This window comes from Gymnogyps californianus, unplaced genomic scaffold (genome assembly GCF_018139145.2).
Source record: "Gymnogyps californianus isolate 813 unplaced genomic scaffold, ASM1813914v2 HiC_scaffold_324, whole genome shotgun sequence".
NCBI lineage: Eukaryota > Metazoa > Chordata > Aves > Accipitriformes > Cathartidae > Gymnogyps > Gymnogyps californianus.
This window is the reverse complement of record NW_026114207.1, coordinates 1-12,412: the sequence shown is the minus strand read 5'-3', so window position 1 is coordinate 12,412 and position 12,412 is coordinate 1. Positions and strand designations below refer to the sequence as shown.

Here is a 12,412-nt window from a genome sequence, read left to right as displayed (position 1 = left end):
GGCGGAGCCCCGCGGGCGGCGGGCCCGGCTGGAGAGCGGGGGCATGGCGGCGCGGAGCCAGGCCTCCCTGCGGCGCCGGCTGCAGAGCTCGCAGGAGGCGCAGCACCGGCAAGCGGTGCTGGTGCGGAAGCTGCAGGCGAAGGTGAGGAGCGGGGGCGCCTGCCCGGGGGGAGCTGCCCGGGGCCGGGCCGCGGTGGCGGGGCCGGGGTGCCCGGGCCGCCCGGGCTGCGCTGAGAGGGGACTGGGCGGCGGAGAGCTCGGGGGCGAAGGCGCGGCCCCAACGGGGCCTTCCCCGGCGCTGCCGCGGGCGGGACGGCGCCGAGCCCGGAGCTCGGGGAGGCCCCGGGGGAGGCCCCGGGAGCCGCCCGCTCCGCCGCCCGGCCCGGCCCGGCCCGGCCCGCCCAGGCGCGCTGGGCGCCTCGCCCTGCCGCTGTCAGCCTCCCGAGCCTCTCGTTCGGTCTTTGCCGCCCTTGACTGAACTTTGCCGCCTGGCTTGCGAACGCCTTGGTTTGGCCGCGTTAGCAGGGGGCTGTCCCAGAGGCAGGAGTCGAGCCGGCGGGGTGGTTTTGGGCGGCCCCGGGCAGAGGCAGGCAGCTCGGGCCTGGTTGGCCCGGGGCGCAGGAGCGGTGGCAGCGAGGAGGGTGCCAGAGCTGGGCGGAGGGTCGGGGCAGGCCGTGCCCTGCCCGGCCCAGTGCCCGGCGGTGGTCAGGGCGCTGCCGTAAGGTCATCCTGCTTTTCTTGCCCGTGCTGGTCTTTTAGCCCGTTGGAAGTACTGATTTGGGGTCCATGGTGGCCATAGCCCAGGCATGGCTAAGTCTGCCTCATCGTTCTGCTTGCCATCGCTGTCTTAGGATGAGCAGATAGTACTATGTGTGAAAGAAACCCTGTCTCAATTTCTTTAATGTTAGAGAAAGCGAAGCTTCCCTATGTCGTGACGACTTCTTGTTGACTCTGTCGGCAGCACTGTGAAATACACTTCGCCGTGCTTGGGCTGTAAAGACTTAGAGGAAAGCTAAGGCAGGAGGAGCCGAGTCTGTTCCAAGCTGCATTCGCTCAGCTTCATTCTCTGTGTCCGTCTAGGTCCTGCAGTACCGGACTTGGTGTCGAGAGTTGGAGCAGCAGCTGGAAGCAGGAGGGGTGAGTGCGCAGGTTGCTAACTAAAGACAGCGTACGTAGCGTTCGTTAACGCAGACAAAAAGCAGCTCCCCACAGCAATGACAGAGGGAAACGAGATTTGCTGCCTGAGGGTTTAAAGAAGCGCTGTAAGTTTGCCTGTCAGTGTTGTGTCCGGTTGCCATTCCTGGCGCAGCCAGCGGTCCCAGAAATGCCCGTCCAAAACCCTATGAAGAAGGATTTTAATGTTGTGAAAGAGTGCTTTATTGCTGGAGTAGCAGTTGTGCTAGGTGTCAGGAGAGGGCTCTGCTGCCTGTTACATGCTATGGCTGTCTCCGAAAAAGAATCGGTTGAAACATAGCGTTTTGGAAGGCAAGAATGCTGGCGTTCAACATACGGAGCTGGCTCTGTGCTTTTCTTTCTGCTTTGCGGCTAAAGTAATGTAGGAAGCGAAGGGTAGGAGAGTATTCCCAGGCTTCAAGTCTAAGGGAGCGCTCGGTCATGAGCTGAGGATAGCTAGCTGTGAGAGTGCAACAGGGGGAGACTGAGGAGAGCTACTCACACTGAGTAACGCCCTTCCCCTCCCTTCCTCTCCGTAGTCACGACAGCGTTATGCCTGGAAGAAGGCACGAGCTCCTGAGATACCAAACAAATGGAGGGGAAAGCGATGGATGCTCACAGGAGTGAAGGGAACACAAGAATTTGACTAAACATTTCCTTTCTTCTTCAGGGATCCCTTCCAGGCAGGCGGGAAGCCACAGAAGACCACAGCCTGAAGAAAGCACTGCTTCAGTTGGAAGAGGAGCAGCAAAGGTAAAAGGAAGAAGTGTTGCCTCATTCTTGGTGTCCTGGATGCTCGTGGAAGTGAGGGCCAACCTGTCAGTGCCACCTAGTCTCCCCAAGGGCAGCAGTTGGGCAAGCTGTTTTGAAAGGAGAAAGGTCCCCAATCCGTTCTGTGGTGCAGTAACAGTGTTGTGTGCTGCACGGCTCTGTTTGGAGCGGGGGTTGTTCCGGGTGACCTCCAAAGGTCCCTTTCCAGCCTAAATTGTTCTGTGATTCAGGAGGTGAGCTACTCAGCAGAGCCCCGTCTTAGGTTGAGAATCAAGCCCTGACATCCGGCGTTTTCCTCTTTGGTTTTACCTGAAGAGCACGTCCTGTGCTTGTACCAGAGTCTTCCAGCAGAGCACTTAGCACCGCAGGCATCTTCTGCCACGTTTCTTTCTCTGCTTTTCTTTTTCCTCTGCCCGAGAGATCCATTGTGTGTGGTGTAAAAGGCACCTGTGTGCTGTGTTACGTATGTTGCAAGCTAAGGCGGGAGAAGCGCAGCTCCTGTTTTGATCCAGCAACTGAGTTTTGTGCTGTTCACAGGGCAGCGGTTCTTGAAATTTGGTTTGTGCAATGTTTCCTGGGTGGGATATTAGTCTGTGGCCCCAGAGTCATTAGTGCTTTTAGATTCACTTTTGGGTTGAAAGTTTCATATAAAGCTGTTTCCCCTATGTATATGGTGCTGTCTTTGTGGTGTGCAGTTTACTGGATCAACAAGGTGGGGTCTTTGCTACAGGTCTTACACAGTGTATAGGACAAGGAAAGGAGAGGCTTAACAAGAAGGTGAGGGCAGCGGTGGGTACAGCATTGCAAGGGAAAAGGACATGGCAACTGAGAGAGGAGAGTGGAGGAAGAGAGGTGGTCAGGCCAACGACAGAGAAAGATGATGCATCCAGCGATCAGACAGCGTGAAGGGGAGGCAAGACGTTAACTGTGGGCATCGTCAAAGTTGAAGAGGAAGGGGGCACCGAAATTGTGGACGGGAATGGAAGGCTGAAAGCAGGAGGAAGCAAATGAGTTTGCCATCACAGAGAGATCTTAGTTAATCCTAGAAAGCATTTTACCACCTCTCAGTTTGACAAGAAGGTCGGTGTTGAGGGAGCTGGAAAATCCCGGGGATGCTGCTTGTGGTAGCAGTTGTTCAGTGACCTCATTGCTGTTTGTCCCTTTCCAAGGTGCGAGAATCTGGCAGAAGTGAACACTCTCCTGCGGGAGCAGCTCGGTAAAGCGAATGAGGTTAATTCAGCCCTCAAAGAAGATGTTGGAAAACTGACGGCAGATTGGATGAGGGCCCGGGAGGAGCTATTGACGGAGAGTGAATGGCGCGGTGAACGTGAGGTAAGGGTAGGCTACGGGAAGGTCAGACGTGATGCCAGAGTGGAATGAGAATGCATTTTATTTCTGGCATAGGGAGCTTGCTGTGCAAGTTGTGGCTGTGTTGAGGATGTATTGGTGTTGAGGAGCAGAAGACAGGGGTGTGAGATGGAGGAGTGTCAGCAGACTGTGGTGGGTGCTGGAAGGTGCCCACCTGCTGTGACCATGCCGCTCGGTCTTAAAGGCAAATGCTGGCTGTTGCTGGGCACTGTGGGGCAGTCACACAGGACCGCCCGTCTTCTTCCTCGTTCCTAAATCTCTGTCTCCAGCAGCGGAGACCGGAGGGGGGTGTGTGTTTTCAGATTCAGAGCAGCCGACAGAAGAACAGGACAGGCCTCCCTTCCCAATAGCCTGTTGTAAGCAAATCTGACACTGCTCTCGGAGGGGCTCGTTTTTGCCTTCCTCCCCCAAGGCTGTTAGACACCTCTGCAAGGCGAGGTGATGACTCGCGATCAGTTTGCTTTGCTGACAGCCGCTCGTGCAGGAGAAGTGTGGCCGTTCCCTTCCTTGCAGTCAGGTGGCAGGGCTGCTGAGGCTGCTTCTGTGGTGCCTCTTCAGTCCTCGATGCCCCTGTTGGAATTGTTGTGAAAGGAGACCTGGTGATGGTGGTTGTACTCTCTGCTGTCTGAAAGACTTGTAGAGTGACAGCGAAGGCTGAACTGGCATTTCTTTTTGTCTTTGTGTTTAGCTTTATGACAGCTGCTTAAGGGGTGAACACAGCCGTCTGCTCAGCCTGTGGCGTCAGGTGGTAACCTTCCGCCGTCATTTCCTGGAAATGAAGACCGCCACTGACCGGTGAGTAGAAGTTAAGGCTCGATCTCTGGCAGAAGAAATGTAGCTTCCCTTCACAGCTGCTTTTTGAGCCTTGACGTTACTTCAGTGGCGGCTAAAGACAGCATTTCTCCTTTGGTAGTGTGAAGCAATGCCATTCAGCGTGCTCTAGGCTATCTTCAGCATCATTTTGTTTGATGCTGGTTTTCAGATAAAACTGAGGGGCTCGGGCTATAAGCAGTGCAGAGGCCCTGAACAGATGGACTTGACGACGTTGATGTTTGGGCACATTAACACAGACACGGGCACACGTGGACACGTTGGAAGAGACTCGCCAAAGCTAGGCAGCATGTAGACCGTTCCCTTTTACAGGGTGATTAAAATCTGCCTTAAATCTCACTGGCTTTCTTTTCCCACTGCTCCTGATGGACAGATCCTTCATGAATATATATTTTTTTTCCTTCTCATTTCCAGCTTACATTTATTCTGGTCAGTTCGCATCCGCTTATTCTGTACCACATTGTTGAGAGAAAGAATAGCTTCTCTGCCCTGTTATTGCATTTATCCAATTTATTTTGCTTAGTTTGATACCTCCTTTTTATGATTGTTTTCTTGTTCTTGGGCTCTCTGCTCTGAGGTTCCTTTCTCACAGTTGCCTTCTACACAAACAAAATCAGTGTAGCCATAATAGTACATTCTTCTGGTGTCAGCATGCAATTTCAAACTCTGGGTTACCGTCAGCCATTGACCTTATTTGATTCTAAGCTTTCCTTAACGTGTAGAGTATGCCTGACCTACTAGTTAGATCTTGTGTTATTTGTGCTTTGTTACAACATTCTAGGCTTATTCTTACACCACCTTCCCGAAATGTTTATTATGTAGATATTGTCATGAGCTTCTTAGAAGTCCAAGTGTTGATAATAACAGGTCAGTTAAGGCGGATCCCCTAGGTGTAAAAGCTGGGGACCTTGGTAAAATTCCTTACATCTATTAATGATAATAGAGTATGTTAATAAGATAGAGCAGGAGCAACAATTAATAAGACTATATTTCTTGATTCTTCTTCAGAGATTTGTCAGAGCTGAAGGCAGAGCAACTGAGGCTTTCTGGATCCATACTTGTAAGCTGCTCCCACCTGAACTCTGGCGTACGGCTCTGGGAGTCCGTCAGTCTGGGTAGACCTGTCCTGAAGGATGAGGCACAGCAGGAAGCGGAAGAGGAAATGAGCCAGAAGACTTGGGAAGCGATGCACTTACAAGTCAAGGGGGACCTGGAGAAGAAGGAGCTTCAGGAGAGGTAAATGTGTTTTAAACTTTGCTGTTGCCAACATTATCTTTTGCGATGAGAAAAAATCTCTTCTCTCTTTTGGAAATGAGAATGTTTTTACATTAAAAACCTGTTGGTCTTTCCCCTTCTCCTAGGCTGAAGGACTTAGCTGCACTTGAAGAAAAACATGCGTTATTACAGAGTGAGTTGGTAGACGCAAGAGAGACACTGGAGGAATCGCACCTTCAGAGGGATCTGCTGAAGCAAGAGAAACATCAGCTTACCATGGCACTGGAAAAGGTATGGTCACCTTATTCCGAGGCAGCACTTGTGGGAGAGGGAGTTGTGATAGCAAGACCAGCACCGATGCTGTCTCTGGCAGTAGAAGACAGGGACAATGTTGTTCTCCTTCTTGGAAAACGGTGATGAGACCACACAGGCTCTTTGGTGTAGTTAGTGCCCGCGTGCTTATTGGGAACACGGAACTGGGAGTGTGTCAGAGACACAAAAGGGGATCTGGAGTGGCTGCTTCAAGTCAGGGATTTTCCTGTCTTTGTTCTCATGTTGTTCTTTTGTCTCTCCAGGCAGAGCAGGCAGTAGCAGAGTTGACAGGGGCTCAGAATAAGCTGAGTGCTGAAGCAGCTGATCTACGTGTTGCAACAGCGAAGATGAGCAGTATGAATGAAGCCCTTGCACTGGATAAAGTGCAACTGAGCAAACTTGTGCTGCAGGTGAGCAGAGCTGCCAAAGATCTTGCCAAGGGTTCGTCTCCAGCTGCTGCTGCTGCTTCTTTTCAGACTCCTTGCCTTCCGACAGTAGGACTGTCTGAATATGGAAATGTTGTTCCTTTTTCTGTCCAAGCCAAACCTCCTACAGAGTCAATCTGACTGTATCTTATTTCCTCTGTGCTTCTGTGAGTGTAGCTGGAGCAAGAGAATGAAGCTCTGTCAGGCAAAGTGGCGAGGTGGAGAGAGCAAAGATCTCTGAGCAGGAGAAGCTGACCTTGTGTGAACGAACAAATGAAGAGCTCAGCGCAGAGAAAGCCCACCTGGAGCAGCTGCTGAAGAAGGCAGAGGAGCACCAGGAGGGGCTGCAGGTAGAGCTGAGGAGACTGGCAGAGGAGAAGGCAGAAACCCAAGAGAAGCTCAGTCAGGTGAGCCCAAAAAGCGGGTGCTTTCTGGGTGGGCTTTGGGCTGCTTGGCTCAGTGAAGCTGTATCTGTTGGTTCTGCGGGGTTTTGTGAAGGAGACGCTTGGTAGTGCTGGAGGTCGGAAGGCTTTGTTTACTTCCTTTTGGAAGCGTGTTGCTGGCTTGCAGAGAAGTTCTGCAGTTCTCTGAGTTGTCCTCTGCTTCTACAGGTTACTTTAATCCCCCTGGCTGTGCTGGCCTCTTTTTGGCTTTTGAGAAGCTGCAGGGAGATGATTGTGTCCATGAAGCTGAGTAAGACTACTACTCTCACGTGTGGCAAAAGAAGCAAACGGCATAGCTCTTCACCCTTTTTCTGAGGCAAAAAGCCCCGGGGCTGCCTGTTTCTATTTATGCTTCTTGTTGTGAAGTCTGCAGCTTTCAAAGCTGCATTTGTTCGAGCCTAGAGAGCGGGACAAAGCTGCAAGTCATGTCTGCTGTCCCGTCCTGCCAAGAATGGGAATGACACCTTGAAATTGTTGAAATTGTATTTTAAGACACACACGCAGCTTTGAATTGCTGGAGCCTCTTTAGGCTTTGAGGAAGAAGATGAGAAATAGGGGATGGCACAGGACTGTTTTCTCTGGACTAACTGATTTCAGGACCCGGGAAAAAGAGCTTGGGAGAATCGTGTCACTGGAGGAGACTAGGGAGTTTGTCATCGTTCAAATGTCAGTTTCATAATGTGCAATCCTGGGTATTAGGGGATAACTTTGAGAGGAGAATTGGTTGTTTCTGATGGTCTGTTCTCTGTTAGACAGTCTTAGTTTTGGAGTCCGTGGTATGTTTGGCAACTACAGAGCAGAGGTGTTAGACTGAAGAAAAAAGCTAAAAAATCAGGGTTCGTCTTCAAGCTTGAATACCAGCGAGGTATATTAGACAACTTCTTTGCGCAAGACGCGTAAACGGTATGGTTGACGTGAACTACTGTACAAACAGAGTCTGCCATCTCTTTGGCCACATCAGCCAGACATTCCGAAATCACTAAATGACACTGCTCGCCCAGGGGCCGTTGCCCTGCCAAGCATCACCTCATTGCATCCAACTGCTTTACACACTGCAGTAGGTGACGCTTTGATGGGTTGGGGTTTTTTTCCTAGAAGGAGAAACCACGTGTATTTTCACTTTCTTCAGCGAGCAAAGTTGCTTTTGCTCAAACTTTGCTGAAGTTGTCCGTCACTGGCATAGATTCGGATAGAATTGTAGTTTGCAAGGTGGCAGTTCTGGAAGATGCGGTATTTTTGCATGAAAACAGGTAGTGTGGGGTATGTACGTTTGCCCGGAGGGAGCTGCCTGGTCCCAGGCAACCCAGGAGGGCCTTACACATCACTTCCAAGTGAACAGTGCCAGTGCCTTTTGGCAGCCCAGGGTATGAGTGCGGTATACAGCAGATGCTCTTAACCTTGCAGCCCAACGTCCAGGAGCTCTTTCTCCTCCAGCTGATTCAGAAGCGGCACTGGCCGGCTCTGCCCAGGACTCCAGAGAAAGGACTCCAACTGTGTTTTGTCCCGCTTCCAGGTTTACCGCCAGCAAGAGTCGGCTAGCAGTGGTCTGGAGCAGCTGCGCCAGGAGTCCTCTCGCCAAGGGCATGCGCTGGCCAAGGTGTGCAAGGAGAAGGAATTGCTGGTGCACGAGAAGGCTGCCCTAGAGGTGCGACTGGCAGCCGTGGAGCGGGACAGACAAGGCCTTTCAGAGCAGCTGGCAGAGGCCAGGTAAAGGCGGGGAGGAGACCCTAGGCAGGACATTGTTTAGTGTTCTTACTGGAGTAACTCCCTGTGGGTGTCAGGAGCAAGAAACTCCTTTCTCTCCGTATTTGTAACTTGCAGGTCGGCGAAGGAGACCCTGGAATCCAGCCTGTTTGAGGCTCAGCAGCGCTTATCTCAGCTGGAGATCGCCAGGAGTCAGCTTGAAGTCCAACTTCACACCGTCACGCAGGCCAAGGAGGTGATCCAAGGTGAAAGGCTCATTGCTTTGTTTCTGGTGCTCCCCCTGCCTAGGGGAGATGGTAAAAAATAGCTCTCTGTCTGCAGTGCTTCTGAGGAGTGAAGGAGCTGGAGACAGATCCCTCCTACACTGAAATTCAAATGGCTTAAGGTCAGTAAAGTCAGAACCACTGTTTGGGCAGGCACTGAATCTTGCCATTTGTCGTGTTTGCAGGGGAAGTGAAGTGCCTTCAGTGTGAGCTGGAAGCGGAGAGGACTCTGATGAGGCAGGAACGGGAAAACATGGCAGAACGGCTCTTGCAGACAGAACGGCAGTATGACAACACCCTCAGACTCCGGCAAGCTGAGCATGAAGTGGAAATAAACAAGCTCCTGCAAGACCTGGTAGGAAACGATACGCTTTTGAATTCTTTGCGCAAGGTTTGTGGGCTGGCTTGAGAAGAAGAATAGCCTGAGCGTGTGAAATGGCAGCAGTCATCTGTCATAGGCCACACGTTGCTAGGCCAGGCAGCAGAGCCAATGGCTCCTACTTGAAGGCACGTGAACACCCACAGGACTCTGCTGGGACAGTAACTGCAGCCCCAGATTCAGGGTGGGCCTAAGACGAGTTCAGCAGAAGGTTGGGTGGTCCCCACCCAAAGCATGGCAGCAAAGGGGCAGGAGCTTACCGGACTCCTGTCTACCGTGAAGCGGACTCCTGACATTCCTGCCAGCTGCAGGCACGGGAACTTTGTTCCTTTCTGTCTGTCCTTCCGCGGTTGACAGAGGCATTAGCTTTGGGCTAGAAGCGTATGGAACAGGGCCCTTGTCCCTGGTACTTCAGTTCGTGGCCTGTCTTGTGACTAGGGCATCGGGGTACTGGCCTCTTGCTCACCCTGCAGTCCCTCAGCATCTGTTCCTTGATGAGAATGGAGTTGAGCTTTGAAAACAGAGACTCTGAGAACAGAGAGAAATCCCGAGGCGAGAGGTGTTGGGAAACAGGCAGGCATCAGAGAGGGGAAGGTGACGTCTCCTTTTCTTCCACCTGCTGACCCTCCTTTTAAGTTCCTCGATAGGATGTGGTTGATGGAGGGCACAAAGCCACTGTGGTGCGCTGTGCTGGTGAGGGGTTGTGGGAGGGATGAAGCTTCCCCTTTTTTTGAGGAGCTTGGCTGGGACTTCCGTCTTGAAGTCTTTTCCTCCCTCATCAGGCAAGCGAGCGGGAGGGCACCATTTCAGAGGTCCAGGAGATGCTGGAGCAATGGGAAAAGGAGAAGGCAGAGACAGAAAGGGAGCACGAGAAGAAGCTGTTTGATGTGAAGCAGGAAGTTGCTACCGTGCAGGTAACAGAGTGAAGGGCAGTACCCAGGACATAAAACATAAGTCCTGGGACTGAGGAGGCAAGGACTACTGCAGGCACTGAAAGCACAGAGCCTGGGAAGCTCCAGAGATCCGCAACAGGAAGGCAGGGTTACAGTGGAAGCAGAGCTGGGTAGCAAAGCAGAAAGAAGTGGCTGAATGAATGTGATTTTGAGACAGAAAGAGGAAAAAGCTGGGCCTGATGGCAGGTCCCAGTAGCCTGCTCTCCATTTGTGTTTACAGAACATCACGGCAGAGCTGCAAGCAGAGCTGCAGGAAACTCAGAGCAAGACCGAGGCAGTGGAGAAGAGGCACAAGGGAGAAATCCAAACCGTCAAAGAGGAAATGAATATCCTCCTTCAGCAGCGGGATGCTCTACAAAACCAGGTGACTGCAACAGCAATAGCTACTCCAGTCATCAAACAGGCCGTCTCTCCACTTCGTGCCTTTCCGTGGCAGAGCAGCAGGCTGATGGGGTGATCCCTCGGACTGCCACCATACTGTGGTCTCCATCTCAGCTGCTCTGAAGGAGACTTACAGGCCAGCTGAATCTCAGCTGCCGCCCTGGACAGATGGCCTAGTGCTTTTGCCTGTTTGCCAGCAATCATCAGCATGGATTTCTGCTGGTCTTGTTACTGCTAGCCTTGGTTTTTAAGGTGGTTTTTCAGATGACCATGGTGACCCACTGAGATTTTTAAACAAGTCGGCTGCATCCATTGTGAATCTGGTACTCTCGTGCTAGGGTGGAATTTCAACAACTTCTTTCCCTTTCCTCACAGTATACACTATGGCTGACAGTGACAAGCTGTAGTCTTTGACTGCTTTGTTTATGTTTTACTTGAGGTGGAAGAGTTGACATCTCAGCTAGCAGCCTCTGAAGAGCCTCTAAAGAAGGAGGCTGTGACTCTACATCAAGAGGTGGCGTCTTTGGAAAGGAAACTCGAGAGCACTGAGAAGCAAAGAAAGGATGTCCTGGTGAGGCTGGCAGATGCCGTGAAGGGCCATTTCTTACATGTTTTTGGCCTTCTGCTAATAATTCTAAGGAGCAACTTCTTCCAGTGGAGAGCTGATTTTGGGTGGTCTCGTACAGGTTCAGTCCAAATCTGAGAAGATACAGAGTGGTTGTTTTTTGGTTTAACCTTTCCAATTGCATTGTTCTGAATAAGTAAGGGAAGATGCCGTAGTCATAGAAAACTCCGTGATGATTCAGGGTGTTTATTTTCCTCTTTCTGAAGATTTCTGCCCTTGAAGCTTTAGTCAAAGTAATTTTCAAACTTGTCTCTATTTACATTGCATAGCTTGGGCAATTATTTGTGTCCAAATCCATATTTAGATTTCTAAATATCTGGATCTGGAAAAAGGGGTGAGAAGACAAAGTTTGCTAATGATGGAGAGCTGTTCAACGTTGCCCATCTGAGAGCAGACAGCGGGGAATAAATACAGACATTTGAGAAACCAAAGTGCTGATTCGGCTAAATATGTGTGCCAGCAAGGGGAAAACTAGTCCTGATTTCAAACACTGAATGAGAGACTGTGATCTGACCATTACTCCTTCCAGAGGGCACAGTGGGGTTCTAGAGGATGGTACCCTGAAAACTCTAGACAGGAGAGGTCCAGAAAACCCCAGCACCCCCAAAAAAGGGAAATCAAATGTTGGGGTGGTTCTCTCTTCCCTTCCTCCCTAGCAGAGAGAACAGCATCATGCCACTGCCTAAATCATGCTTAGTCTGGGCTTTAAATCTTGGCTGCAGTTCTGGGAGCTCCTCCCCAAAAGAACACACTAGAGCTAGAAGAGGTTCAGAGAAGGGCAGAAAGGAAGGTGGGACTGGCTGAGTAAGCTGGGAAAGACGCAGCCTAAAGGGTGGCGCGGGAAAGGTCTGCAACATCCCGAGAGGCAGGGAGAGGGGGGGCAGCACTTGGCTGCCACTGGAGCAGGAGTTCCAATCGAGTACGAAAAGCAAACATACACAGACGGCATTACTGAATCTTTTCCTCCCTGTTTTGCAGCAGGAACGGGACAGACTGCAAGCACTTAAAGAAGAACTGGTATGGGAGATAAAACTTCTTCAGGAGTCGGTCACAGCCTCTGAGACCCGAGCGACTACAGCAACAGATAGGCATCACTCCCTTGAACAAGAACTCCACACCACAGTGTCTCTCCTAAAAATTAAAAATGAGGAACTGGAAATGCAGCGGGAGAAAATCCAGGTGCTCCAGAAAGAGGCAGCACAGGGAAAAGCTTTGCAGGAGAATCTCACTCATGTGACTGCCATCCTGTCAGAGAGGGAGGGAGAAATGAAGGTGTACCAGGAACAGATGAGACTGCTGGAAGAGCAGAAAGAAATGCACAAAACTGCTCTGGATCAGGTTATTAAGGACGTAAGAGAGAAAAACCAGAAGATTGAATCCCAGCAAGAAGAGATACAGGAGCTGGAGAAGCAGCAAGAAGAACAAAGGATTGCTGTCAGCAAAATGAGCAAAGACCTGGAAGAGAGAGACCAGGAGATCAGATCCCTGAAGACCTTGCAGAATCTCCAGCTCAGGCTAACCAAGAAGAATGAAGAGGTTAGACATCACAGAGAGCAAGAGAAGCTCCTA

At 51.3% G+C, this 12,412-nt stretch overlaps 1 protein-coding gene across 1 annotated transcript; it reads left to right on the top strand.

The window, feature by feature from the left end:
• On the top strand, positions 1–12,405 carry LOC127028480 (centrosome-associated protein CEP250-like; the record flags this gene model as incomplete). The annotated part of the gene is given in 17 exon segments (XM_050914223.1): positions 1–142; positions 1,081–1,137; positions 1,844–1,926; positions 3,114–3,276; positions 4,001–4,107; positions 5,152–5,379; positions 5,505–5,649; positions 5,934–6,080; positions 6,273–6,306; positions 6,309–6,502; positions 8,052–8,245; positions 8,360–8,487; positions 8,691–8,860; positions 9,667–9,798; positions 10,058–10,201; positions 10,658–10,789; positions 11,822–12,405. Coding segments are annotated over 17 exon segments (2,741 nt in total), but the record flags the coding sequence as incomplete, so codon positions are not given.
• Positions 12,406–12,412: the final 7 nt, after the last annotated feature.